General features: G+C 40.8%; 2 protein-coding genes across 8 annotated transcripts in view; both read left to right on the top strand.

The window, feature by feature from the left end:
* The first annotated feature begins 200 nt into the window (after positions 1-200).
* On the top strand, positions 201-9,115 carry rpl35a (ribosomal protein L35a). The gene is made up of 5 exons (XM_046294990.1): positions 201-303; positions 773-812; positions 4,922-5,074; positions 6,013-6,157; positions 9,048-9,115. Exons 2-5 carry the CDS (start codon positions 802-804, stop codon positions 9,069-9,071), a joined length of 333 nt encoding a protein of 110 aa, XP_046150946.1. The 5' UTR covers positions 201-303; positions 773-801; the 3' UTR covers positions 9,072-9,115.
* A 2,213-nt stretch (positions 9,116-11,328) lies between these two features.
* Positions 11,329-27,382, top strand: part of abcc5 (ATP-binding cassette, sub-family C (CFTR/MRP), member 5) — a 60,585-nt gene continuing 44,531 nt past the window's right edge. For 6 of the 7 annotated variants that reach the window (XR_006831376.1, XR_006831378.1, XR_006831377.1 and 3 more), the window contains exons 1-6: positions 11,329-11,464; positions 12,280-12,351; positions 12,487-12,671; positions 26,248-26,393; positions 26,706-26,861; positions 27,199-27,343. Coding sequence is in view for 4 of the 7 variants with exons in the window: in XM_046294984.1 (XP_046150940.1) it covers positions 12,543-12,671; positions 26,248-26,393; positions 26,706-26,861; positions 27,199-27,343 (576 nt within the window). In the remaining 3 variants the exon portion in view is untranslated. The remainder of the gene's footprint in view (positions 11,465-12,279; positions 12,352-12,486; positions 12,672-26,247; positions 26,394-26,705; positions 26,862-27,198; positions 27,344-27,382) is intronic. The other variant, XM_046294985.1, reaches the window with a different exon arrangement.

Raw genomic sequence — 27,382 nt, 5'->3', positions numbered from 1 at the left:
TAAATACATTGTGGTTAAGGTAGAGTATGTTTTAATAATTTAATTAGAATTGTTTAACACCAATCATAGTCAAACTATCCCAAACTGTTTGACTTGAAAAAAATACAAAACATTGTTTTTTTTTTAAGAGCCGTTTGAGAGCCAAGAGAGACGGCTCATTTTGGTGAGCTGAGCCGAACAAGCCGGCTCACTGAAAAGAGCCGGAATACCCATCACAATCATGCGCCTCTGTCGTCACCGACTACGTACATTTCCCAGCATTCCGTTCCGACTTCCTTTTCCTCCATTTTTCTTACAGTGCAGGTGAGAAATATAAAAAGTCAATTTTCTAAAATCGAAATGTCAACGTTATTAAGTATACTTTGGGCATAAATGTACGTCATTTTAACGTTAAATATACTTACGCTTGTCATGTAGTCTGGTTTTTGAGTCCGAGAGGGTGTGATGACGAAGATATAACTTAGATAGTTTTACGAAACTAATGGGCAAGCGCCGGAGTGCAGGGATGAGGTTAACCAAATGCATCTATAGTTAGCCTAAGTATTTCAATGTTAATTAGGATACAAAAGTATTCCCTTATTTTGTGTGTTGGTGATTTAACGGACAAACACTACCACTGTGGCTAGTTAGCGACAGCCATTAGGACCCAATGAGATCTCGTCAATGTCCTAGTCTTTAACGTGTTTGTAGCTAGCTAACGTGAGCTATGTAGTGTTCTAAGTTATATCACGTTCAGGTCGAGACCATACTACATTACATTTTTTCTCATTAGGTTTTTCCGTGCCTGGGAATAGACTCAAGATGCCAGGAAGGTGAGTAGCCAATGTTAGCCTACCACTAATGATACTGAGTTGTTTAGGGCTGACCCTATTTGGTTGATAGGCTGTTGGTCGACCGAGATTTCTTTAGTCGAGCATATGTTTTCTATGGTGAGCAAGACCACTGAGACAGGCGAGAATCAGCCAGGGGACTAATGCATTGTGGGTGGCACAGGCCATCACCAAGATATGTGGTACTGAAATAGTATAGATTATGTAAAAAAGAGTGGTGTAACACTAAATATTATTTTTTTACAAAATAAGCTTACCCAAACCGGACGCTTGTGCCAAATTTGATTTAGTCCCCCCACACCAAACGCGATCACAATGCAGGTTGAAATATCAAAACAATCTGAACCAATTATATTAATTTGGGGACAGGTCGCGAAAACCATTCAATTTACGTAAGCTAATTTGTCTTGGGATATAAACGTTATTTAAAAAAATTAAATGCACAAAATCCTATACACTGACTATTAATCCACACATTAAACAGTCAACCGAATTGTTTCTAGTCAAATCTCCTTCCAGGCATTTTCTTTTGGACATCATATGGCGATTGGCAACTAACTTTCATACGGTGTATTACCACCACTGACCTCCGTTCATCTTTCAGTCACCCACGTGGGTATAACCAATGAGGAGATGGCATGTGCGCAAATGCTTCTAAAAGCCAATGAGGAGATGAGAGGCAGGACTTGCAAGCGCGTTCTGTGCCACAAATAGAAGCAACCTCTATTTTTGCGCCTGGTGTGGGTGCAATGATTGAAAAAATATGTTTGTTAATTTATTTTGCAACACTTGCACACGTAATTGTCTAAGACAATTGAGGACAGTGGAAACCCCAATTTATTTATGTCTATAATCAATAGCCTAATGCTTATTTATTTAACTAGGCAAGTCAGTTAACCTCTCTGGGATATGTGGAGCGTCCTACCTGGCCAAAAGCCAGGGAAAATGCAGAGTGCCAAATTCAAATAAATGACTAAAAATCTAACTTTCATTAAATCACACATGCAAGATAGCAAATGAAAGCTACACCTGTTGTGAAGCTAATAGCAGTGATGCCCAAACCAAGTAGCTCATGGATGTGTGTTTCAACAGTACTGTGTAACGCCGGTAGGGCAACATCTGAAAAATAGCGCCTACTTGCTAGTGTGTACCAGTGCTCGACCATTCGGCGAATGCCAACCTCATCCTAGGCAGAGAACGGTTGATTGTCAAAGGCAATGATTTCCATTATCTTGGCGTTAAAGGATTTCACCTTTGCGTTGTCTCGCTGAAATGTTCTTACTTTTTCAAATGACTGCTGCACTTGTTGACTGCTCGATCCACACAGCAGACATTTTTGGCTAGGTTAGGAATGCGGTGTTGCGCGTGTCGCGCTATATTTGTCGTGGCCTTATTAGGTCATGGGCCTACGTTATAGGTATGCACATCTGCTTTGACATTGGTTTTGCCCATCATCGTTAAACTGGACATCGGACCGATGTTGGCATTTTTAGCTAATATCGTCCGATTCTGATATGTTTACCGATATATCGTGCATCCCTTAAACAAATCTAAATATATTTGATATTCTTTAATGTAGCCACCCTTTGCCTTTGACAGCTTTCCACACTCTTGGCATTCTCTCTACCAGCTTCACCTGGAATGCAATTCCAACAGTCTTGAAGGAGTTCCCACATATGCTGAGCACTTGTTGGTTGCTTTTCCTAACCTCTGCAGTTCAACTCATCCCAAACCATCTCAGTTGGGCTGAGGTCGGGTGATTGTGGCGGCTAGATCATCTGATGCAGCACTCATCACCCCTTGGTCAAATAGTCCTTAAACAGCCTGGAGGTGTGTCTTGGGTCATTGTCCTGTTGAAAAACAAATGATAGTGCCACTCAGCGTAAGCCAGGTGGGATGGCGTATCGCTACAGAATGATGTGGTAGCCATGCTGGTTAATTATACCTCGAATTCTAAATAATTCCATGACAGTTTCACCAGCAAAGCACCCCTATACTGTCATACGTCCTCCATGCTTCACGGTGGGAACCACTCGTGTGGAGAGAATCCGTTCACATACTGTCTCAAAAGACACGCCGGTTGGATCCAAAAATCTCAAAATTGGACTCATCAGACAAAAGGACAGATTTCCACCAGTCTAATCAATCTCATGTATTTATAAAGTTCTCTTTACATCAGCAGATGTCACAAAGTGCTATACAGAAACCCTGCCTAAAACCCCTAACGGCAAGCAATGCAGATGTAGAAAACTGGCTAGGGAAGTTCTTCCATAGCTCAGTTGGTAGAGCATGGCGCTTGTAACGCCATACGTAGAATGTATGCACACATGACTGTAAGTCGCTTTGGATAAAAGCGTCTGCTAAATGGCATATATTATATTATTATTATATGGCCAGATTGTTCTTCGTCATGTTCATAGCGGGCCATCAGCATCATATAATAATGGTAGACAGTCATTGTAATTAAGAATTTGTTCTTAACCTCTTGCTCCTACCTGGCACGCAGGCGTCCCATCTAGAGCTCTGGAAATGCAAATGCACTACGCTAAATGCTAATAGTATTAGTTAAAACTCAAACGTTCATTAAAATACACATGCAGGGTATTGAATTAAAGCTACACTCATTGTGAATCCAGGCAACAAGTCAGATTTTTAAAATGCTTTTCGGCGAAAGCATGAGAAGCTATTATCTGATAGCATGTAACACCCCAAAAGACCCGCAGGGGACGTAAACAAAATAATTAGCATAGTCGGCGCTACACAAACCGCACAAATAAAATATAAAACATTCATTACCTTTGACCATCTTCTTTGTTGGCACTCCTAGATGTCCCGTAATCACTATTGGGTCTTTTTTTCGATTCAATCGGTCCATATATAGCCTAGATATCGATCTATGAAGACTGTGATAAACGGAAAAAAATAGCGTTTCCTAACGTAACGTCATTTTTTTAAATTCAAAAAGTCAACGATAAACTTTCACAATACACTTCGAAATACTTTTGTAATGCAACTTTAGGTATTAGTAAACGTTAATAAGCGATCAAATTAATCACGAGACAAGTGTTTTCTATAGGGGTCCGTCTTGAAATACTGTCCGTGTATTTCTCAACCAAAATATCCGGTCGGAGACCTGAAGAAAAAGCCTGTCTCTTGTTCGTTTGACCAAGAAACAAAGAATTGGCAAATGACAAGACTGTTGACATCGTGTGGAAGCTGTAGGTACTGCAACCTCAGCCCTATTTAATGTCTTTCGCCCATAACAATGGGTTGAAGCGGCGGATGGATATATTTTTCCACTTTCAGTGATCAGATTTTCCTGCACTTTTCAATGAAACGCACGTTCTGTTATAGTCACAGCCGTGATTTAACCAGTTTTATAAACGTCTGAGTGTTTTCTATCCACACATACTAATCATATGCATATACTATATTCCTGGCATGAGTACCAGGGCGCTGAAATGTTGCGTGATTTTTAACAGAATGTTCTAAAAAGTAGGGGGTAGGAGTAACGGGTTAAGGATTTCGATAACCAAAGAAACAAACTAAATGGCTTAAATTGTTTTAGCTAAAGCATAGCCAGCGCAATATACACTTGCTGTGGTGCCTTTTTAGCTGCAGTAGGGAGAATGAGACAACCTGCGCCAGTCACACAGGCACTCACCTTTTCTTTCTTTTTTAAGTGTGACCATTGAGCTTTTAAGTCATTTGTGTCCATTATCATTAATCAGTGTGCTTACACTAAGCTTGTCTGATGCTTTGTTTTTATTTTATTGAAACTGTCTGTATATATGTTGAAACATTTAGACCAATCGATTGGTCAAGAGCACAGGACAACGACTGTCGACCAAGATTTTTTGTTGCTACTAGACATATTTGCGAGTCAGTACTTAGCTTAGTAAAGTAAATGTTTCAAGCTAGTTTATACTGAATTTTAAATGTAGTTTGTTTAATTGTGAGTTGTTTTATTCTGCTGAGTGTTTAGGGCATATGGTTGACTGACTGCTGACTGGATTACTATGGCTCCAGGATGTGGGACTGATGATACACCGGTTGAGTGCTCTGGTTTATGTATTCTTTTAATATTTCAGACTGTGGAGCAAGGCCATCTTTGCCGGGTACAAGCGCGGCCTAAGGAACCAGCGGGAGCACACCGCCCTGCTGAAGGTGGAGGGAGTGTACACGCGGGAGGAGGTTGACTTCTACCTAGGCAAGCGCTGTGCTTACGTCTACAAGGCTAAGAAGTAAGTTTTACATCTTCTGTTTAATTGCGAATTTCAACTAAGGACACGGCAGTTTTTTAACAAAAAGACGGGCTTTTGCGTTTCCACCTCCATGGCCTGCCTCCAGTGCGTCACATGGCCTTAGTGGACCTGCTTTGACTTGGGGCTGCTGGTACTTTCAACTGGCATTTACATAACATTTAAATCACTATGTACACAGTTTCTCAAAAATAACAGGACCCCAATAGAATTATAGAATGCTGCTGTAGATTACTGAGAATAAGGTAAAGCTCATTTTCTCAAATTACAATTACAAGTTAACTTAGTTTTAAAGGGCACAACCTGTTCTTTAATAATTTGAGTAAATGTCACTAAATTGCCTACTTAAATTGTACTTGTAATATTTAAATGTAAATAATTATAATGTGACCAGAGGACAATATTCAGAAACTATTTCAAAACCCACACAAAGTAGGCTATTTGACTGCTATTCTTACTTCTGTAAAAATGCAAACAACTATTCAGAGACTATTTCAAAATGTAGATAACCTCAAATATATTTAGTATAGACTAGGCCTGACACAATGTTGAAATAGTAGCCTACTTTGACAACTCAGTGAATATAACAAGTATTAGAGACCGATTTAAAGAGATAAGATACAAAACACAACTGTTCAGAGACTAAAGACTTGTAGGACAAATACATATTTCACACTGTCACTTTGCATTCAGCGTACATGTCATGGAAGTTCTGGGAGGCTGGCCCCACCCTGCAAATTGGCACTTAAGACAAGCCAAAGGAGGTTTCAACATATCTCGCTCACTCTTTGACATGCGTCTACTCAGGATGCACATCACATACCCTCCAGCAAGCTTATTTTTAGTTCATTTGTTCTTGTTTTAATTTAGTTCCATGACACAAGACTGATTCTGCTCACTGTCTCCTTCAATCTCATCAGGAACACAGTGACTCCTGGTGGCAAGCCCAACAAGACGCGGGTAATCTGGGGCAAAGTCATGCGTGCTCATGGCAACAGTGGAATGGTGCGGGCCAAGTTCAGCAGTAACCTCCCAGCAAAGGCCATGGGACACAGAGTCAGAGTGGTGAGTGGTACCTTCTTCTGCTCTCCGCTGATGATTAGCGCAAGGTTTCTTCCAGACCCAGCAGACAGTCCAGTTTTGTTCTAGCCCTGCACAGCCCTTTTTTTGCGCTGTGCTGGGTTTGAGCAAAAACTAATACAGCTCAAAGGAAGTGCTGCAAACCAACAGTGTAGAATAAACTACACAGCTAATCCGTAGACTTTTGATTACTTAATTCAGGTGTGCTTTTTGTAGGGCTTGAACAACAATGTCTAATATGAGAGGTACTTTAGGAATGAATTTAGATATACTTTAACTTTTGGTAGTTCAAGGAACTACCATGTAATTCCAGATCCCCTCTTTAAAAATATTTTGTCAGGGGAAAAGGCCTTCTGTTCATTGGTTTAAACTTTGGATGAAAAGTATGACTTTGTATGCAACTTCCATTACAAATAACTTGTAGAATGGCAACGTGCTTCATTTCCTAAATTTGGTTGGTTTGGCACGTTTGTTTTTTTACCACCTTTGAGCAGGCAAATCACTTTACTACACTTTACCTGCCCATAGTTGTTTAAAATCACATGATGCACTCTAGATGTCTTCAGTGTCTCTCGATAATGTCATTGTGTAACTTGTTTTCTATCTTTTTGACTATGAAAGATATAATCCCACTGTTTCCTGCAGCTTATTAACCTGCCCAGTCTCGCTGCAGTCTGGTTCTGGGCTGCAGACCGTGGCCATGTCCGAATACCCATACCAGCGCAGGGCTCGACATGTTGAAAGAATATAGATTGAAGGCTAAATGCCAGTCATGTTTGAAAAATGTAAGGAGGGTTAATTATCATTAATGTCGAAAAGCTTGATTCATTCGACATACTCGAGGCATGGTTCATTTAGATCAAATGCTCATGACCCGAGACTGAAGTGTTTTCCTGCTAATTGCATTTTGGAACATTCTCGCACAGCCAATGTGTGCATTGTTAGGCTTATAATATGAAGAAATTTAAACTTGGTCAATAAAAGCCTCATTGCTTTTAACATTTTACATAGTTCTATGAATTTTGTATCTGTCGTTCCAGTCTATTTCAAATGTTGTTTTTTTTGTCCCAGGGACGACGGAACGCTGCTAATTTTGAGCTTGGCGGGAATTATTTTATGGAATTGTTTTAAGATGGTCATACTGTGGATCGTTTAGCTATTTGATTTTCAATTTTAGCACCCCTTTAGGTTGCCCAAAATGATATGATAAAATATTGAATTTGGCTTTTACTACTGTAGTCTATAGAAATGCATTGAATAAAACATTCATAAATGGTAAAAGACAGTCAAAAAATAATCTTAGGAACAAGTTTGTTTCTGTCCTATATCTAGGAGATATAAGAAAGCTCAGGATTTTTTAAATGTAATTTCTTTACACTATTTAACAACCCTTTTTTGGTTAGGCACAAAACTACCCCAATACTTCCATTTATTATTTTAACTGTAACCTTAAAATGAGTCCCGTGACACTTGTGGTGGGGGTCATAGAGCAAAACTGAGGACACCATTGTGTTTGTGAGTCTCCCATTTTCCATATAGTAGTCATAATAGTTTTGTAGGCCAAACTGTTCATACAGTATATGTTTTCGTGAAAATGCTTATTTTTTAGGACTCCTCAGTCTGACAAACACTGCTTTTGCTCGGCTGCCTTCCACTGCAGATGTGGAAGGCTGCCATCGGCGGATGCGAATTGAGACACAGCCCGTTCAAAGAAACATATCTCTAACAAATTTGTTAGCGTTTTTTTGATTGACGCACTGGTCCATCAATCGACTCTAGGGGTTTTAAAGGGGCAGTTGTTGTATTTTGAGACAGGCTTGAATATGCAAATCCAATAAGCAGAGTGTAGCCTTCATTTTTGTCTGATTTCCTATGTTAAATAGTAGGAAAGTGGTTCCCTGCATCATACAATGATGTAAAAATTGTATTGCGGACCATTTTGGGGGGTTAGGGTTAGTGGACAAGTTTTATTTATTTTTTTATATATATAAAGTTCTGTCCTCTGGAGAAGTGGCAAAAGTTAATTGTCAAGCCCTGTAGGGTACTAAATTGTGTGAGTATATATTTTTTATTTATTTTACCTTTATTTAACTAGGCAGATTTTTACCTTGTCAGCTCGAGGATTTGATCTTGCAAACATTCGGTTACTAGTCCAATGCTCTAACCACTATGCTCTAACCACTAGGCTATCTGCCGCCCCATATGCGCTGCTTATCGGCTGTTGTCAAGGCATGGGAGTTGGTAAAGACTAGTTAATTCTACTACATCAAACGCCAAAACGAGTATGCAGTTGAAGTATATAGTACGCTTGAATGGGTATTCGGACATGTCCAGTGACTGGTTGTGTATGAGGCCAGCTGGGAGATGCTGAGATAAAAATAAAGTTTTCAGATGTTGGGGTGGTGCTGTAGATCATACATTTTATGTTGAGAAAGGGTAGGATTTCCCTGAAAGGCACGTCGGTTTCCTTGAAATGTTTCATGGGCAGCGTTACACCGTGAGGCACTACTTATTATTGTTGTGGGGAGAAACAACGTACTACTGAAGCTACAAACGCTGTGGGAAACCCACTGCTGAAAAATAAAGGATCTGTTTTCCTTACAAAAGTTTGAGCAAAGAAATCACTAACCTTTTCATTAGGTTTATTTAAATGCTACTTAATGGATTGTTTTTAGTGATAAGAATGATGTAGGCCCCATTTTAATACTTTAATACCCTCTCCACCTTTCCACCTTTCCTACATGACCACTACATATTGGGCAAGTGCTTGGAAAAACATCTGGAAAAGCCAATTTCCCACTCACTGTATTGCTGTGGTTTGTATTGATTTGGTGCCTATGAACTCCACTCACTGCTCTCTCTGCTTTTCTTTCAGATGCTGTACCCATCTCGTGTGTAATGTGCTGTTTTTGTGTACATACAATAAACAAGTCAGGTCCACAATTGGTGTTCTGTGTTCTCTTGGCAGTTGGGAGGGTGTGAATCCATCACTGGCCTCTACGGTAGCATGGCATGGGGGAGGGGTGAACACATTTTCAAATAATGTTATTTTCAGGGCTTTACAATATTTATTGTTTAGTTAACCTTCATTCTTTCTTGACCAGTCAAGTGTTTTTACACATAAACAAGTTACTGTTGTGCTTCCTGAATAGTGCTGGATTTTGAGGATTAAAACTCAATAAAATTAAGATTGGACAACGGTATAGGTCAATGTCTTTGTTGGTTTAATCAGGGGAAATAATTTTGCCTTGCTAATACATTTTTCATATGCACAGTTGGGTAACAGGGTCTCAATTCTAAACCTCAGGGATGGCTATTTCATAGTATTAGTTTAAAACCTCAAATACCCTGTCCGGCATTCTTTGTGTACAGATCTAAATTCTGTTCCTCAGTGTTTCAAAGCCGGTATGGTGTCAAAAACTTACAAAAATATATTGACAAAACACGGACGTCCAGGATTTGTTATGGGGGTGCCAAGTCTCCATAGCTCAAACCTCTACTTTGCAATTGGCACCTGCACTTAATTATTTCAATATGACACAACTATCAACTCTTTTTTTCCACTGCTTCATTGCTAAGCTTGGCACATAATTTAATTTAAATTTACTGTATTGCAATTTAGATGCGCTGACCAGCATTATGTTATTTCTTGACAAAAAGCCCAGCTGCACATTCAAAAGGTATACATATGAAAATATCAAACTAATATTGTATTTTTGATGACAATTTTACTGAGATACAGTTAAAATAAGCAAATCTGTATATTGAAATGAATTTATTAGGCTCTTATCTATGGATTTCACATGACTGGGCAGGGGCACAGCCATGGGTGGGCCTGGGAGGGCTTTGGCCCACCCACTTGAGAGACAGGCCCAGCAAATCAGAATGAGTTTTCCCCCACAAAAGGGTTTTATTACAGACCGAAACACTCCTCCAGTTTCATCAGCTGTCCCGGGTGGCTGGTCTGAAAACCCTGCAGGTGGAGGTCCTGGGCTGGTGTGGTTACATGTGGTCTGCGGATGTGAGGCCGGTTGGAGGTAATGCCAAATGTTCTAAAACGAAATGTGAGATTATGACCTTCCTAATGGTAAATAGACTAGCTAAAGATTTAGTTAATAATGTATTGGGCAGAAACTAAGGTTTCAGTCAAATGGGATATATATTTAACAATTGCAGCCTACCTGTTTTCGATCGCATATAGGACTGATTTCAAGAGGGAATACTGCGGCTCTCATAGAGCCAACCTGGTTTTAAGAGCGTTTCGTATTCTGTATGTAAATCCGAGACACTTCATTGGATATGGTTGCACAAAACCGGTGGTTACTTAAACCAGAAATGAAAGGAAGATGGTTGGTCAGGGCATGTGTATAAGGTCTGGGTGGATGGGCGTGCGTATTATCTCGTCACAGACAACTTTAGCATTTTATGCCATTAGCAACTTTTCAACTACTTTCTACTTTGCAATGACATAGCATGTTAGGTTAAAGAGTACATGTTAGCTAACGTCTAAACGTACTCCTAGCCTAGCTAACTTAAGCCACCTAGCTAGAATTTGTAACATAAACGCTTAGCAAATTTTAACGTATAATACGAAATGGGTGATGGACATCCACAAATCAATAAATGCCATAACTGAACATATCAAACTAAATGGAGTATCTCAGATTTACATACAGAACAATACGAAATGATCTGAGGCCAGGTTGGGAGGACATAAGGTGAGTCAAAAGGAACAATATAAATGGGCAACATGGCGAATATGACAAATACAACTTTTTAAATAGATTTTAATTACTAAAATTGGCATACAATACTCGGTGTTTGTGAATTTACGCTCTTTTGCACTCAAAACGTTGATACTGTTGACGGCGTCTTTCCGTGTGCCTTAAATTGTCAAAATAACTGCAAACTGCCTAAGTATGCAGCGCACAAGGACCCAATTTGTGCCAAGGAGATCAACCGATGGAAGTTAATTCGCAATCCCGGAATAGAAAAATAAACATTTGTTGAATGAATATTCTACTTCAATGTGCCAATGCAGCATCCAGACTACAGGGGCAGGATGATAGCAGAGCATAAATTACACCTACAATTTCAGTGCTCGCCATCAAGCGCACTTGGGAACTGTAGTCTCCTGGATTGTAGCCACCTCTTCCCGTAAATTATTAGGTATTTTTCTTGAACTACATTTCCGTTACAGTAACACAGCGACTGCATCAAAGAGCAGCTTTATAAATAAATTGTTATTCTGTGGCCACTGATCGGGTTCTGCTGGCTGACAACGAGACGCAGGTATTTGTCAACGAGATTCTCATTTTATTCACTTAAAAATATATATATTTTTAGACGTACAAGATTGTATAATCGGTAGACTTCATATTTTATAGTGACATTTTGCATGCTTACGTTTTATAAAACCTAAACGTTTTGCGCATAGTAGCATAGTCCTGAAAAGGTTGATTGTTAGTTCCGTCAATCGGGTTCTGCCAAAGCGGCCATACAAAATTTGATGATTTTAGATATTTGAGGATGCTTCTTTTGCAACGATGCTCAGGTTGTACAGCTCAGTCCGAAGCGGTGTCGTATGTCACGGGGTTCGTGAAGAAATGGTTGTTTTCCCTTTTAGTTTTTTAGGTCGATTTTATAAATAGAGGCCAAATTGAAGAATCGTGTGTTGACACTATGAAGTTGGCTTACATAATGTTCTCAAATGTATAAATTCAAATGGCCACATCGACATTATTGAATCCTCCGATTATGTCACGTATCCCCCCCACCCTAATACAAATAATCCGGAACTTCATGTACCCTTCTGTTTTTTTGTAATATATGGGCAGGGAATCTGACACATGCGTAGCAAGAAAGCTTGGAAATAGACGAGCTTTTCAAAAATACCCCCCTAATCCATGTCGGAAATAGCTGGCCTAAAAACATTTGAGGATAACCCTTCTAGTTTGCAGTTGGCCCCTCTGCAACATCTGTATATATTTGGGACAGTATCAGTGGTAACCGGTACAGCCTCTGCATCACCAGTTATATTGCTGTGCTATCGAAAAAAACATGAGCATTTCTGAGTCATCCATCTCCACTCGCTCACCCCATACCAGGCAGCCTAGAAGGCTCATGGATAGGATGGGATCATCGTTCCTGTCCTTAATTGGAAAATACCCTATTTGATGGTGAGGTGCTGACCATTTCATCAAAAACCTGGCAAATGCAACCAAGCAATCCAACTTAACATTGTTAATAACAATACTGATTGTCTAATTGTCCATGTTTTCCAAACACGACTCCCCTTGTTCCATATCAATTAGTTGAAAACAAAGCACAGAGTGGAAACGCCAGTCAGCTCCTATGTTGGTGAAAGAAGATGAAAGAGCATGATTTGGGAAAGGACTACCTGGTACCTGGGCCTGTGTACCGGGCCGTGCCGAGCAGAGACACTACTTTACCAGGCACAGAGGTCGCCCCATACCAGCTGGAGCTCGCCAAGATCCAGGTGAGTCTGTGTGGTGGTAGTTGAATGTATGTGATGCTCTGTTATCATAATGGCCAGGATGAATTGGATGTATCTTTCTTTGCACAACTTCTCACTCAGACTGGGTGTGTTTGAGTTATTGCAATAAAATATTGAATATTTTGAAAAGCACATGCTATTTAACTTGTTTGTTTTCTGCATCCAAGTTTAAAGCACCCACTGTCTTGTTTGTGGCATAAGGGTAATGAGCCTGAAGTTGATGTAGTTGAGGTCCTGGGAGAGGTCTGTAGAATTGTGAAGAGTCAGCTAAACATCTTGCCATTATTTAAATATCCCAAGTGTTTGCGGTTGTCCTCGTCATAACGTAGTCTTTTCTCAAGCTTAGTTCTGTCACAACAATTCTGTGGCACCTTATTTGACATGATTCATTATTGCATTTCATTATGGCATGTCGTGAACTGTTATTCATAATCATCCTATCTTTCTTTTAAATGTTAATTGTTTAGTGGGGCCAGTGGCTGTTCTCGCCTCTTGTCGGGGTCGTTTTGATGATGATGGGGGAAGGGGGGGAGAGAATGACCCCTTTTGGGAAAAACAAATGTCATCCTGACAAATGCACATGCGGAGTGGACCACCGTGATAAGGACCTGTGTCAGTTCCCCGTTAAAATGGAGGAACAGCTGTTTTGTCGCTCTAAGTGCTCAACCCTTTGTGTTTGTTCATTTTTATCACCCCCCAACCCCCTCCTTGTTCCCTGTCAGCATTAGTCAGCAGGATAGGAAAGGGGTTTCTCTTACGTTTCCATGGTAAATTGTACAAAGTATTTTATTCTGTTCCCTGTCCTTTTTTATCTCCATCTCTCTGTCCTCAACCACACTAGATCTCTCGACATACTCACCAGTATATTATTCGTTGTTCTCTATCTCTAGCAGCCCCTACATCCCCCTGCTGCCTGGCTTAAATTGTTTACATAATTTAGACCCTCCCACTTACAGCCTCACTGGCAGTGGCAGCCAATAGCATGTTTGCTTCCTGTGATGCAGGGGACTACTAGGCACTCTATTGGCTGTGGGTTGGCTGAATGGCTATAATGGCTGTTTGTGCAATGTGAGAGTAGAAACGTGAGCTGTGGGTGATTGGGAAGGAGAGGGCACACGTGCAGAGAAGCGCTTTGATGAAACTGACACGCTATGAGCCACATTCATTCAAGCAGATTTAAATATAGATTTTCACAACAAGGTACAGTTTTTTTCATGACAGGGCATTAAATCTGCACATCACTATGAGGTTATTTGAGGTTATTTAAGCTGGGCATGCCCCCTCTTTCTATATCCCCTCCTTGGCCTATGTTATCTGATTTAGAGGAGTAGATACTGGGTGGGTATTTCCTTGGCTTCCTCCACCGCTACAACGCAACATTCTTCAACCCTATTCCTGTTTTGTACCATGTGGTTTGAGATATTTGAATTCTTTTCCCAGTCACTATTGTAAAGTGTCTTGGGTCTTTTTCAAAGTGTTATATATACTCACTACTGTTCAAAAGTTTGGGGTCATTTAGAAATGTCCTTGTTTTTGAATGAAGAGCAACTTTTTTTGTCCATAAAAATAACATCAAATTGATCAGAAATACAGTGTAGACATTGTTAATGTTGTAAATGACTATTGTTGCTGGAATGGGCTGAAATTTAATGGAATATCTACATAGGCGTACAGAGGCCCATTATCAGCAACCATCATTCCTGTGTTCCAACAGCACGTTGTGTAAGCTAATCCAAGTTTATCATTTTAAATGGCTAATTGATCATTAGAAGAAAACCCTTTTGCCATTATGTTAGCACAGCTGAAAACTTCTGATTAAAGAAGCAATAAAACTGGCTTCCTTTAGACAAGTTGAGTATCTGGAGCATCAGTAGTCTATTCTTGTTCTGAGAAATTAAGGCTATTCCATACGAGAAATTGCCAAGAAACTGAAGATCTCGTACAATGCTGTGTACTACTCCCTTCACAGAACATCACAAACTGGCACTAACCAGAACAGAAAGAGGAGTGGGAGGCCCCGGTGCACAACTGAGCAAGAGTCTAATGTACTTGTCCTATCAAGTTTGAGAAACAGACGCCTCACAAAAGTCCTCAAATGGCAGCTTCATTAAATAGTACCCTCAAAACACCAGTCTCAACGTCAACAGTGAAGAGGTGACTCCGGGATGCTGGCCTTAGAGGCAGAGATCCTCTGTTCAGTGTCTGCTTTTTTGCCCATCTTAATGTTTATTTTTATTGGCCAGTCTGAGAGATGGCTGTTTCTTTGCAACTCTGCCTAGAAGACCAGCATCCCGGAGTCACCTCTTCACTGTATATGTGTGTGTGTCTGTGTGTGTGTGTATGTATATATATATATATATATATATATATATATATATATATGCACACTTTAACTGATTCACATAAAGATGGGGTGTATTTTTCACGCCCACCCATGTTCAATCTGAAAGCCACCACTCACCTAATGCTAATTCACTACAAAATGGAGATTGCCTTGTTACAACAGGGTAGGGAGCTGAAGAACACCACGTTCTCTATTAATGAACTATTTCCTCATGAAATAGTGGGGAGGCGACGTGCCCTGTGCCCCACTTTCAAAAGGCTCCGAGCAGAGAAGCAGAATTATCGACCATTAGACGAACAATTGTACGTAAACAACCAAAAGTTCAAGGACTCGAAGACTACGTCGTGGCTATGAATGGTAGCTAGCTCCTGCTGAAGCAGTACCCAATGCACCTTTGCACCACTTTCCAGTTATGGATACATTTATGTATTTTAAAAAATTATATATATATGTATTTTAAAAAATTATATATATATGTATTTTTAAAAAAATATATATATATATAATTTTTTAAAATATATATATATAATAAAATATATATATATAATTTTTTATACATATATATATATATATACTTTTTTAAAATACATATATGTATATATATAATTTTACATAATGCATATATATGAATATATATATTTTTTTAAATATAATGTTTTTTAAAATACATATATGTATATATAATTTTTTTAAATACATAAAACTGTATATATATAAAAAATATATATATAAATACACACACATACATACAGTTGAAGTCAGAAGTTTCATACACCTTAGCCAAATACTCAGTTTTTCACAATTCCTGACATTTAATCCTTGTAAAAATCCCTGTTTTAGGTCAGTTAGGATCACCACTTTATTTTAAGAATGTGAAATGTCAGAATAATAGTAGAGAGAATGATTTATTTCAGCTTTTATTTCTTTCATCACATTCACAGTGGGTCAGAAGGTTACATATACTCAATTAGTATTTGGTAGCATTGCCTTTAAATTATTTAACTTGGGTCAAATGTTTTGAGTAGCCTTCCACAAGCTTCCCACAATAAGTTGGGTGAATTTTGGCCCATTCCTCCTGACAGAGCTGGTGTAACTGAGCTGGTGTCAGGTTTGTAGGCCTCCTTGCTCACACACGCTTTTTCAGTTCTGCCCACAAATTTTCTATGGGATTGAGGTCAGGGCTTTGTGATGGCCACTCCAATACCTTGACTTTGTTATCCTTAAGCCATTTTTCCACAACTTTTGTAAGTATGCTTGGGGTCTTCGAAACTTAAATCAGTTCTACCAAATTTATATCAACATGTTAAATGTGCTACCAGAGGGAAAACCATTCTAGATCACCTGTTTGAGGACGTCATCCCCACAGTGACTGTACGTACATACCCCAACCAGAAGCCATGGATTACAGGCAGCATTCACACTGAGCTAAAGGGTAGAGCTTCTGCTTTCAAGGTACGGGTCTCTAACCCGGAAGCTTACAAGAAATCCTGCTATGCCCTGCGACGAACCATCAAACAGGCAAAGCGTCGATACAGGGCTAAGATTGAATTATACTACACCTGCTCTGACGCCAGTCTTATGTGGCAGGGCTTGCAAACTATTACAGACTACAAAGGGAAGCACAGCCACGAGCTGCCCAGTGACACGAGCCTACCAGATGAGCTAAATCACTGTTACTGTAATTTAATTATACCAATGTGTTTTCATTAATTGAATTCCCTTAATCTATTTCATGAGAATTTGTAAGATTCTTGTTTGCATAAAATAGACGGAGACCAGTCTTCTCAATAATAGGTAACATGATTTATTCTCGGTGCGTGCTGCCATGTTCCCACGAGCAAGAGTTTATATACAATAACATGATGTCATTTCATTGCTTAACAGAATCGTCTCCTCTCGACCGGGACAAAGTGCGTTAATAGTTCATTCTAACTTACTAGCACACACACAGGTCACACAACGTAACTGAATTAACTTTTGACCCATCAACATTATCGATCACCACTTAGCTGACAGTTCTAATAAACAGAGAACCTAGGAATGCACTCACAGCCTTCTCTAAAACACCCCAGAGCTCAGTTTTGTCAGTTCAACCATAGGTTAACTACTTTATCTGTTTACTTAATCCACAAACCATTTCTTTCTTCCTAGTTGGAATGGTGTTCATTAACTTTAATTACTCCTTGTCTATATCACACAATCCCTTCTTATGAACTCATATTGTTAATCAGATATAATAAAACAGAGTATAAGTTTACTTAGTTACAGTTCCATTTAAAATGATTTGTTCAGTCATTTAATCAAGCTTCAAAGTGAGCATAGAAGTGATTGTTGGGAATGCATGAGGCATGCATGAGAGCATCAGCTGTTCCGGATGACTGTGTGATCACGCTCTCCGTAGCTGATGTGAGTAAGACATTTAACCTCTTACCTCCACCCGACACGCAGGCGTCCCATCTAGACATCTGGAAATGCAAATGCGCTACGCTAAATGCTAATAGCACTCGTTAAAACTCAAACGTTCATTAAAACACACATGAGGGTACTGAATTAAAGCTACACTCGTTGTGAATCCAGCCAACAAGTCAGATTTTTAAAATGTTTTTCGGCGAAAGCATGAGAAGCTATTATCAGATAGCATGCAACACCCCTAAAGACCCGCAGGGGACGTAAACAAAATAATTAGCATAGTCGGCGCTACACAAAATGCAGAAATAAAATATAAAACATTCATTACCTTTGACCATCTTCTTTGTTGGCACTCCTAGATATCCCATAAACATCACTATTGGGTCTTTTTTCCGATTAAATCGTTCCATATATAGCCTAGATATCGATCTGAAGACTGTGATCAAGGAAAAAAACAGCGTTTTATAACGCAAAGTCATTTAAAAAAAATTAAAAGTCGACGATAAACTTTCACAAAACACTTCGAAATACTTTTGTAATGCAACTTTAGGTATTAGTAAACGTTAATAATCGATCAAATTGATCACGAGGCGATGTATATTCTATAGCTGTACGTCTTGAAATAATGTCCGGATAAATCTCAACCAAAATATCCGGTCGGAGACCGGAAGAAATGGGCTGTCTCTTGTCCGTTTGACCAAGAAACAAATCCTAGGCAAATGACAAGACTGTTGACATCGTGTGGAAGCTGTAGGTATTGCAACCTCGGCTCCAGGTAATGTGGTTTCTATTCAACAATACATTCAAATGGCGCATTGATATATTTTCCAGTTTTCAGTGATCAGATTTTCCTGTGTTTTTCGATGAAACGCACGTTCTGTTATAGTCACAGCCGTGATTTAACCAGTTTTAGAAACGTCTGAGTGTTTTCTATCCACACATACTAATCATATGCATATACTAAATTCCTGGCATGAGTAGCAGGGCGCTGAAATGTTGCGCGATTTTTAACAGAATGTTCGAAAAAGTAGGGGGTAGGATCAACAGGTTAAGCAGGTCAACATACACAAGGCCGCAAGGCCAGACGGATTACCAGGACGTGTGCTCCGGGCATGTGCTGACCAACTGGCAGGTGTCTTCACTGACATTTTCAACATGTCCCTGATTGAGTCTGTAATACCAACATGTTTCAAGCAGACCACCATAGTTCCTGTGCCCAAGAACACAAAGGCAACCTGCCTAAATGACTACTGACCCGTAGCACTCACGTCCTTAGCCATTAAGTGTTTTGAAAGGCTGGTAATGGCTCACATCAACACCATTATCCCAGAAACCCTAGACCCACTGCAATTTGCATACCACCCAAACAGATCCACAGATGATACAATCTCTATTGCACTTCACACTGCCCTTTCCCATCTGGACAAAAGGAATACTTATGTGAGAATGATATTAGTTGATTACAGCTCAGCGTTCAACACAATAGTACCCTCAAAGCTCATCACAAAGCTAAGGATCCTGGGACTAAACACCTCCCTCTGCAACTGGATCCTGGACTTCCTGACGGGCCGCCCCCAGGTGGTGAGGGTAGGTAGCAACATCCTCAACACTGGAGCTCCCCAGGGGTGCGTACTCAGTCCCCTCCGTTACTCCCTGTTCACCCACGACTGCATGGCCAGGCACGACTCCAACACCATCAATTTTTGCAGTTGACACAACAGTGGTAGGCCTGATCACCGACAGCGACGAGACAGCCTATAGGGAGGAGGTCAGAGACCTGGCCGGGTGGTGCCAGAATAACAACCTATCCCTCAACGTTACCAAGACTAAGGAGACGATTATGGATGACAGGAAAAGGAGGACCGAGCAAGCCCCCATTCTCATCGACTGGGCTGTAGTGGAGCAGGTTGAGAGCTTCAAGTTCCTTGGTGTCCACATCAACAGCAAACTAGAATGGTCCAAACACGCCAAGACAGTCGTGAAGGGGGCACGACAAAGTCTATTCCCCCTCAGGAAACTAAAAAGATTTGGCATGGGTCCTGAGATCCTCAAAAGGTTCTACAGCTGCAACGTTGAGAGCATGGTTACATCACTGCCTGGTACGGCAATTGCTCAGCCTCTGACCGCAAGTCACTACAGAGGGTAGTTCGTATGGCCCAGTACATCACTGGGGCAAAACTGCCTGCCATCCAGGACCTCTATACCAGGCGGTGTCGGAGGAAGGTCCTAAAAATTGTCAAAGACCACAACCACCCCAGTCATAGACTGTTCTCTCTGCTACCGCATGGCAAGTGGTACCGGAGTGCCAATTCGAGTACAAAAATGCTTTTTATTTTTATTACCCACAACAGTTTTTACCCACAAACCATAAGACTCCTGAACAGGTAATCAAATGCCTACCCGGACTATTTTTGTGTGCCACCCCCAACCCCTCTTTACGCTACTGCTACTCTCTGTTCATCATATATGCACAGTCACTTTAACCATATCTACATGTACATACTACCTCAAATCAGCCTGACTAACCGGGGTCTATATGTAGCCTCGCTACTTTTATAGCCTCTCTACTGTATATAGCCTGTCTTTTTACTGTTGTTTTATTTCTTTACTTACCTGTTGTTCACCTAATGCCTTTTTTGCACTGTTGGTTAGAGCCTGGAATTAAGCATTTCACTGTAAGGTCTACACCTGTTGTATTCAGCGCACGTGACAAGTAAACTTTGATTTGATATGTGTGTGTGTATGTGTATATATACATGTGTATTTATGTATGTTTATGTACAGTGGGGCAAAAAAGTATTAAGTCAGCCACCAATTGTGCAAGTTATCCCACTTAAAAAGATGAGAGGCTTGTAATTTTCATCATAGGTACACTTCAACTATGACAGACAAAATGAGAAAAAAAAATCAGAAAATCACATTGTAGGATTTTTAAAGAATTTATTTGCAAATTATGGTGGAAAATAAATATTTGGTTACCTACAAACAAGCAAGATTTCTGGCTCTCACAGACCTGTAACTTCTTCTTTAAGAGGCTCCTCTGACCTCCGTAAGAAGCATCTCAATGTGGCCTAGCCAATCTCCAGACCTGGACCCAATAGAAAATCTTTGGAGGGAGCGGAAAGTCCATATTGCCCAGCGACAGCCCCGAAACCTGAATGATCTGGAGTAGGTCTGTATGGAGGAGTGTGCCAAAATCCCTGCTGCAGTGTGTGCAAACCTGGTCAAGAACTACAGGAAACGTATGATCTCTGTAATTGCAAACAAAGGTTTCTGTACCAAATATTAAGTTCTGCTTTTCTGATGTATCAAATACTTATGTCATGCAATAAAAATGCAAATTAATTACTTAAAAATCATACAATGTGATTTTCTAGATTTTTGTTTTAGATTCCATCTCTCAGAGTTGAAGTGTACCTATGATAAAAAATTACAGACCTCTACATGCTTTGTAAGTAGGAAAACCTGAAAAATCGGCAGTGTATCAAAATACTTGTTCTCCCCACTGTATGTAGAGAGATCTCTCTCTGTGTCGATGCACCGCTGCTAAATGCATATAGGGGAAACACTGCCATGTATTAATATAATTTACTAATTAAAGGCATTTTCACACTACAGTAAAGGGAAACTCAAATCTAGCAAACAATCCATATTCTGCAATAATTTATCCTTAAAAATGACCTCTGATTTCTACCTCCCTCTGTTTCCCTCACTCCTCTGAGCAGTGTGAGCTGACATCTTTGCTGTCCCTCAGTCATTCCCCAGGCCTCCTCTGTGACAGAATTACTCAATCAGGGCTGAGTCATAGCTCAGCTGGCGCAACAAATGACCCTTTTTGTCTTTGTCTTTGCTGGTTCAAAAAAAAAAAGTTGTGCAAGTGTTACATACTGCCTCGTCACATGACATATGTTTTAATGATTGTGCGTGTGTTTTTGAGACTTACGCTCCTCGTACGGCTGACTCCAGCATGGGTGCTCATTGTTCTCGTCCTGCTCGCCGCCTGAATGACCTCTGCATCTCCGCTTGGCCGCTTTTTGTGGCGGTTCTTACCCTGACTTGCTCACCAACAATGTCACATATTCAAAACTTGCACAACTCTCTGAGATGGGCTACCCCTGCTCTGTTCTGAGCTGGACAGGAAGAACTGGTCTCATATGGACCTTCATATAAGGACCTGGAGGCCACAAATAGTCTCCTGGGGCCTTATTTATCAAAGCTGCGTGCACACAAAAATTACTTTAAACCTTGCATGCGTCAGTTTTCCTGCGAAGGTTGGTATTTATTCATATTGAACTTGACGGGGAAAGTGTGCGTCTCTCCATGCCCAGCTCCGGCCACGCGTATGCAGAACTTTTAGTGGTTGAAGAATTGTATCGCAATCAAATATTGTTGTTTTTGGATAATGGAGGTGTTTGATGCACAGGAATTGTAATAATGGTAGGCTAATAAAACCATTAAAACGTCATGATAAAGCAGATGAATTTTCCAGTGGTACGGAGGTCAGATTACAAAGGCTAATATGTTAATTTTACTTTTCTATCAGCTTAAATCATCACGACTGGTTTATTCCCGCTACCCAACAAATACAGTAAGCTACAAAAGTATTGAGAGGGTGACACATTTTTTAAATAGTTTTTGCTTTGTATTCCAGCACTTTGTATTTGAAATGATACAATGACTGAGGTTAAAGTACAGACTGTCTGCTTTAATTTGAGGGTATTTGCCATCCATATTGTGTGAACCATTTTAGAAATTACAGCATTTAAAAAAATATATATATTTTTTTTTACATAGTCCCCCATTTCAGGGGAGCGAAAGTTTTGGGACTAATTCACTAATGTGTGTATTAAAGTAGTCAAGTTTAGTATTTACATTTACATACATTTACATTTAAGTCATTTAGCAGACGCTCTTATCCAGAGCGACTTACAAATTGGTGCATTCACCTTATGACATCCAGTGGGACAGTCACTTAACAATAGTGCATCTAAAACTTAAGGGGGGGGGTGAGAGGGATTACTTATCCTATCCTAGGTATTCCTTAAAGAGGTGGGGTTTCAGGTGTCTCCGGAAGGTGGTGATTGACTCCGCTGTCCTGGCGTCGTGAGGGAGTTTGTTCCACCATTGGGGGCCAGGGCAGCGAACAGTTTTGACTGGGCTGAGCGGGAGCTGTACTTCCTCAGTGGTAGGGAGGCGAGCAGGCCAGAGGTGGATGAACGCAGTGCCCTTGTTTGGGTGTAGGGCCTGATCAGAGCCTGGAGGTACTGAGGTGCCGTTCCCCTCACAGCTCCGTAGGCAAGCACCATGGTCTTGTAGCGGATGCGAGCTTCAACTGGAAGCCAGTGGAGAGAACGGAGGAGCGGGGTGACGTGAGAGAACTTGGGAAGGTTGAACACCAGACGGGCTGCGGCGTTCTGGATGAGTTGAAGGGGTTTAATGGCACAGGCAGGGAGCCCAGCCAACAGCGAGTTGCAGTAATCCAGACGGGAGATGACAAGTGCCTGGATTAGGACCTGCGCCGCTTCCTGTGTGAGGCAGGGTCGTACTCTGCGGATGTTGTAGAGCATGAACCTACAGGAACGGGCCACCGCCTTGATGTTGGTTGAGAACGACAGGGTGTTGTCCAGGATCACGCCAAGGTTCTTGGCGCTCTGGGAGGAGGACACAATGGAGTTGTCAACCGTGATGGCGAGATCATTATTATTATCATGGAACGGGCAGTCCTTCCCCGGGAGGAAGAGCAGCTCCGTCTTGCCGAGGTTCAGCTTGAGGTGGTGATCCGTCATCCACACTGATATGTCTGCCAGACATGCAGAGATGCGATTCGCCACCTGGTCCCATATTCCCATATTCCTAGCATGCAATGTTTACATCAAGTTTGACTCTACAAACTTGTTGGATGCTTTTGCTATTTGTTTAAATTGTGTTTCAGATTATTTTGTGCCCAACAGAAATGAATGGTAAATAATGTATTGTCATTTTGGAAATAAGAACGTGTTTCTAAACACTTCTACATGAATTGTGATAAATGAGTGAAAGTTAGACTCACTAATATCGTACCCCAAGACATGCTAACATCTCACCATTACAATAACAGGGGAGGCTAGCTTTTTTGAGGGGGGGTGGGATATTTGTACATCTAACTTTTTAACTTATCATTATTCAGTCTTCATTCAGGATTATCAATAATCATGGTTACATGCACATTAATGTAGAAGTGTTTAGAAACATTCTATTCTTATTTACAATAAAATGATGGGACCATACACAAAACGTGCTGTAATTTCTAAACGGTTCACCCAAAATGGATGACAATACCCTCAAATTAAAGTAGACAATCTGCACTTTAAACTCAGTCATTATTTTATTTAAAATCCAATCTTTGAGTATAGAGTCAAAAGAAAAAAATTCTTCACTGTCCCAATAATTAGGAGGGCACTGTATTAGGTTACCATTGCGCCATCACTCATTCAAATGCTAAGCATGCTCGAAAGTAAGTGGACCGGTAGCCTAGATGGTATGGCCAAGCTACATTATTGCTGTGAGATAGGAGCATGACATCATAGCCTCTTTAAACTTGGAGCTGATACCAAGACCAACCTGGTCTCATAGACTATACGCACACCCATCTTCTCTGACCTACCACCCTACTTCGTTTTTCCCTTAAGTAACCATTTATCTGTCCCGGATCTGTCCCGGATTTGCATTTACTATGTAGTAAATAGTAGTAAATGCAAATCCGGGACAGATCCGGGACAGATAAATGGTTACTTAAAGCAAAAACGAAGTAGGGTGGTAGGTCAGAGAAGATGGGTGTGCGTATAAAGTGCATGTCAAGCAACCCAGTTCGAATCTCATCAAGGACACCTTAAACATTTTAGTTAATTAGCAACTTTTCACCAACTTACTTCTTTTTAGCTACTTTGCACCAATTCACATGTTAGCTAACCCTTCCCCTATCCTTAACCATAACCCTTTAACCCATCTCCTAAATGTAACATTAACTCCTATCCTAGCTAACGCTAGTCACCTAGCTAGAATTCGTAACATTTAGTAAGTTTTTATAAATTGATTACAAATGTTGCCAATACGTAACAAATAATATGAAATGGTTGATGGACATCCACAAATTAATACACACCATACAAAACGTAACGTACACTAAATGGAGTGTCTCGGGTTTACGGACATAATACGAAATGCTTTGAGACCAGGTTGCCAAGACAGGAGATGGAAACGCAATCATCTATGGATTAATAAAGAATTGAACAAGATTGTCTTTTGCATAGAAGTGTGGGCTGTAGCATTTACTTTTAAATGGTTTGAATAGATAAAAAATCACGGCATGCAGTGTTTGTTTTGAAAAAGTCACTGCAAAAGATGAACCATTCTGGCCACACCTTTACAGTAATGTGATAAAATTTGCTATTGCGATTTCTTTTAGAAACTGACATGGCCCAATTCCAACATTTCCCAATCATAAAACAAATTAGGGTGTTTTTGTTACCATAAAACATTGTCAAATCTCAATCCACGGAGGGCTGTGTCTCTGTGGGTTTTTGCTCCTCCCTTGTACTTGATTGAATAATTAAGGTCACAAATTAGCAGAGGTGTAAAGAACTTAAGTACAAATACTTTAAAGTACTACTTAAGTTGTTTTGAGGGGTATCTGTACTTTACTATTTATATTTTAGCTGACTTTTACTTCACTACATTCCTAAAGAAAATAATGAACTTGTTACTCCTTACATTTTACCTGAGACCTCAAATGTACTTGTTACATTTTGAATGCTTATCAGGACAGGAAAATGGTCTAATTCACACACTTATCAAGAGAACATACCTGGTCATTCCTTCTGCCTCTGTTCTGGCACTCACTAAACACAAATGCTTTGTTTGTAAATTGTGTGAATGTTGGAGTGTACCCCTGGATATCTGTCAATTTAAAAAAAATAGTGTGGTCTGGTTTGATTAATATAAGAAATGTTGAAATGGTTTGAGCAATTCCATTTACTTTTGATGCTTAAGTATATATAGATCCATTTTGGACTGAAAACGGTGTCAATAAACCGGTGAATTGGGAGCTTTAATTAACAGTATATGGCCAATATACCATGGCTTAGGGCTATTCATACCCACAACGCAACACAGAGGCCTTATTTCTAGTATAAACAGGTTACCAACGGAGTTAGAGCAGTAAAAATAAACGTTTTATCATACCTGTGTTTGTGGATGCACCGTGGCTCTCGTGTTTAATCTGCTGGGGGGCTTTTTTAAGGACAGCTCACATCAATACTAGAACCTAGTGCACTATTTTTGACTAGGGCTATGGTCAAAAGTAGGGGCACTATGTAGGGTTTAGGGTGCCATTTGGGATGCATGCTAATTCTCTGCTCTCTAATGACCTAATACTTGATGACTGTCGACCAGTATTTTCCTCTCAAGTCATGTCTGAGTGAATTTATCAAATTTACTGTCATCAAAAAAGGACTGATGCAACAAAAATAAATGAGTGCAAGTGTAACGGATGGGGATTTGTAAACTCACTCCTGAGCCTAATGTATCCACTTGTTGCTAATTTGAATCCCTTTTGGTGGCACAACTGGCTAATGAAGTTTTAGGAGGTGGTCACATGTGTTTGGATGAAAAGGTCCCAGGCTCTAGTCTCAGTGGGAGAAAGTGGTATGGCTAGCACTGTAACATCCGCCACAAGCTAAATGCATCCAACTCTTGATAATTCAACATGTCAATGTTTTAAAATGTATCTGCTCTTATCGACAATACATTTATCTCAATCAATCCCAGGATGCTTTGGAGACGGCAGCAAGGGCAGAGGGCGGTTTGTCCCTGGAGGGTGGCGCTCCCTACATGAAAGAGCTGGAGGAGGAAGCAGTGCGGAGCAAATACCTACACAGCGTCGGCGTCCTCAAACCTATCCGCTCCACCAGCAAGTAAGCAAGCAGCACCACCACTGTTGGTAAGGCCTATAGTTGTTCTTTGTCAGGCCAAGTGATCAGGAAAGACTGGGTCCTAGTTATAGGTGCTCTCTCACCTCAATTGAAATAGCCCTTTTTAAAATAATATTTGTCACACAGTTCTTTACAGTAACCCGGCCTAAACCACCAAAGAGCAAGCAGCAACATGGTGGGAAGGGATAACTAAGCAGGAAATCTTGAGGGAGACTCCTCTTGCTGTACCAGTGTAGATGTTCCTCTCTCTAAATGATCTGTCCCCCACAACTCCACCCCCCCCCCCCACCACAGGCACGAGCACCCAGTGGACAACGCGGGCCTTTTCTCCTTCATGACCTTCAACTGGCTGACCCCGTTGGCCGTGCACGCCCACCGCAAAGGCCAGCTACTGCTGGAGGACGTGTGGTCCGTGTCCCAGTTTGAGAGCTGCGAGGTTAACCACCGCAGGTCAGTACTGATCGCTGTATATACGGGGTCAAAAAGGTCACCCTTCCAAGGACAGTTTATTGAAAAATACCACGATTGTGCTTGGCCCGGGTCTCTGCCTCGGTCTTATTTCTCAACGTTATAACCGGTCTTGTTCTCGTTACACCTGAGTTTTGGTCTCAAGGTTTTTAGAGATCTCGACAGTTCCAGTTTATGAACTGTGATAACCAGAATGTAGAGGAAGACCGAGACAAGGCTGAGACAGGATCTGTATCCATTTGTGGTGCCTGACTCCGGCACGACAGTTCCAGCCAGTGATTGTTGGTCGACTGTGGTTTGATCGCCTGTGTGTGCGCAGGTTGGCCGGGCTGTGGGAGCAGGAGCGCAGGGTGAAAGGGGACGAGGCCTCCCTGTGCGGTGTGGTCTGGGCCTTCTGTCGGACGCGCCTGCTTCTCACCATCCTCTGCCTCATGGTCACCCAGCTAGCCGGCTTCAGTGGCCCAGTAAGTAACGCCATCTCACCCTCCCCTGGGGAGGCTTTT

Source organism: Oncorhynchus gorbuscha, linkage group LG13 (genome assembly GCF_021184085.1).
Source record: "Oncorhynchus gorbuscha isolate QuinsamMale2020 ecotype Even-year linkage group LG13, OgorEven_v1.0, whole genome shotgun sequence".
NCBI lineage: Eukaryota > Metazoa > Chordata > Actinopteri > Salmoniformes > Salmonidae > Oncorhynchus > Oncorhynchus gorbuscha.
The sequence above is the reverse complement of the archived record's forward strand: the minus strand, read 5'-3'. Positions and strand labels throughout refer to the sequence as shown.

Bases quoted from the DNA above. Each gene is read 5' to 3' on its own strand.
- rpl35a (XM_046294990.1), top strand. The intron at 5,075-6,012 runs GTAAGTTTTACA...CAATCTCATCAG, and splicing joins TACGTCTACAAGGCTAAGAA to GAACACAGTGACTCCTGGTG. The intron at 6,158-9,047 runs GTGAGTGGTACC...CTTTTCTTTCAG, and splicing joins TGGGACACAGAGTCAGAGTG to ATGCTGTACCCATCTCGTGT.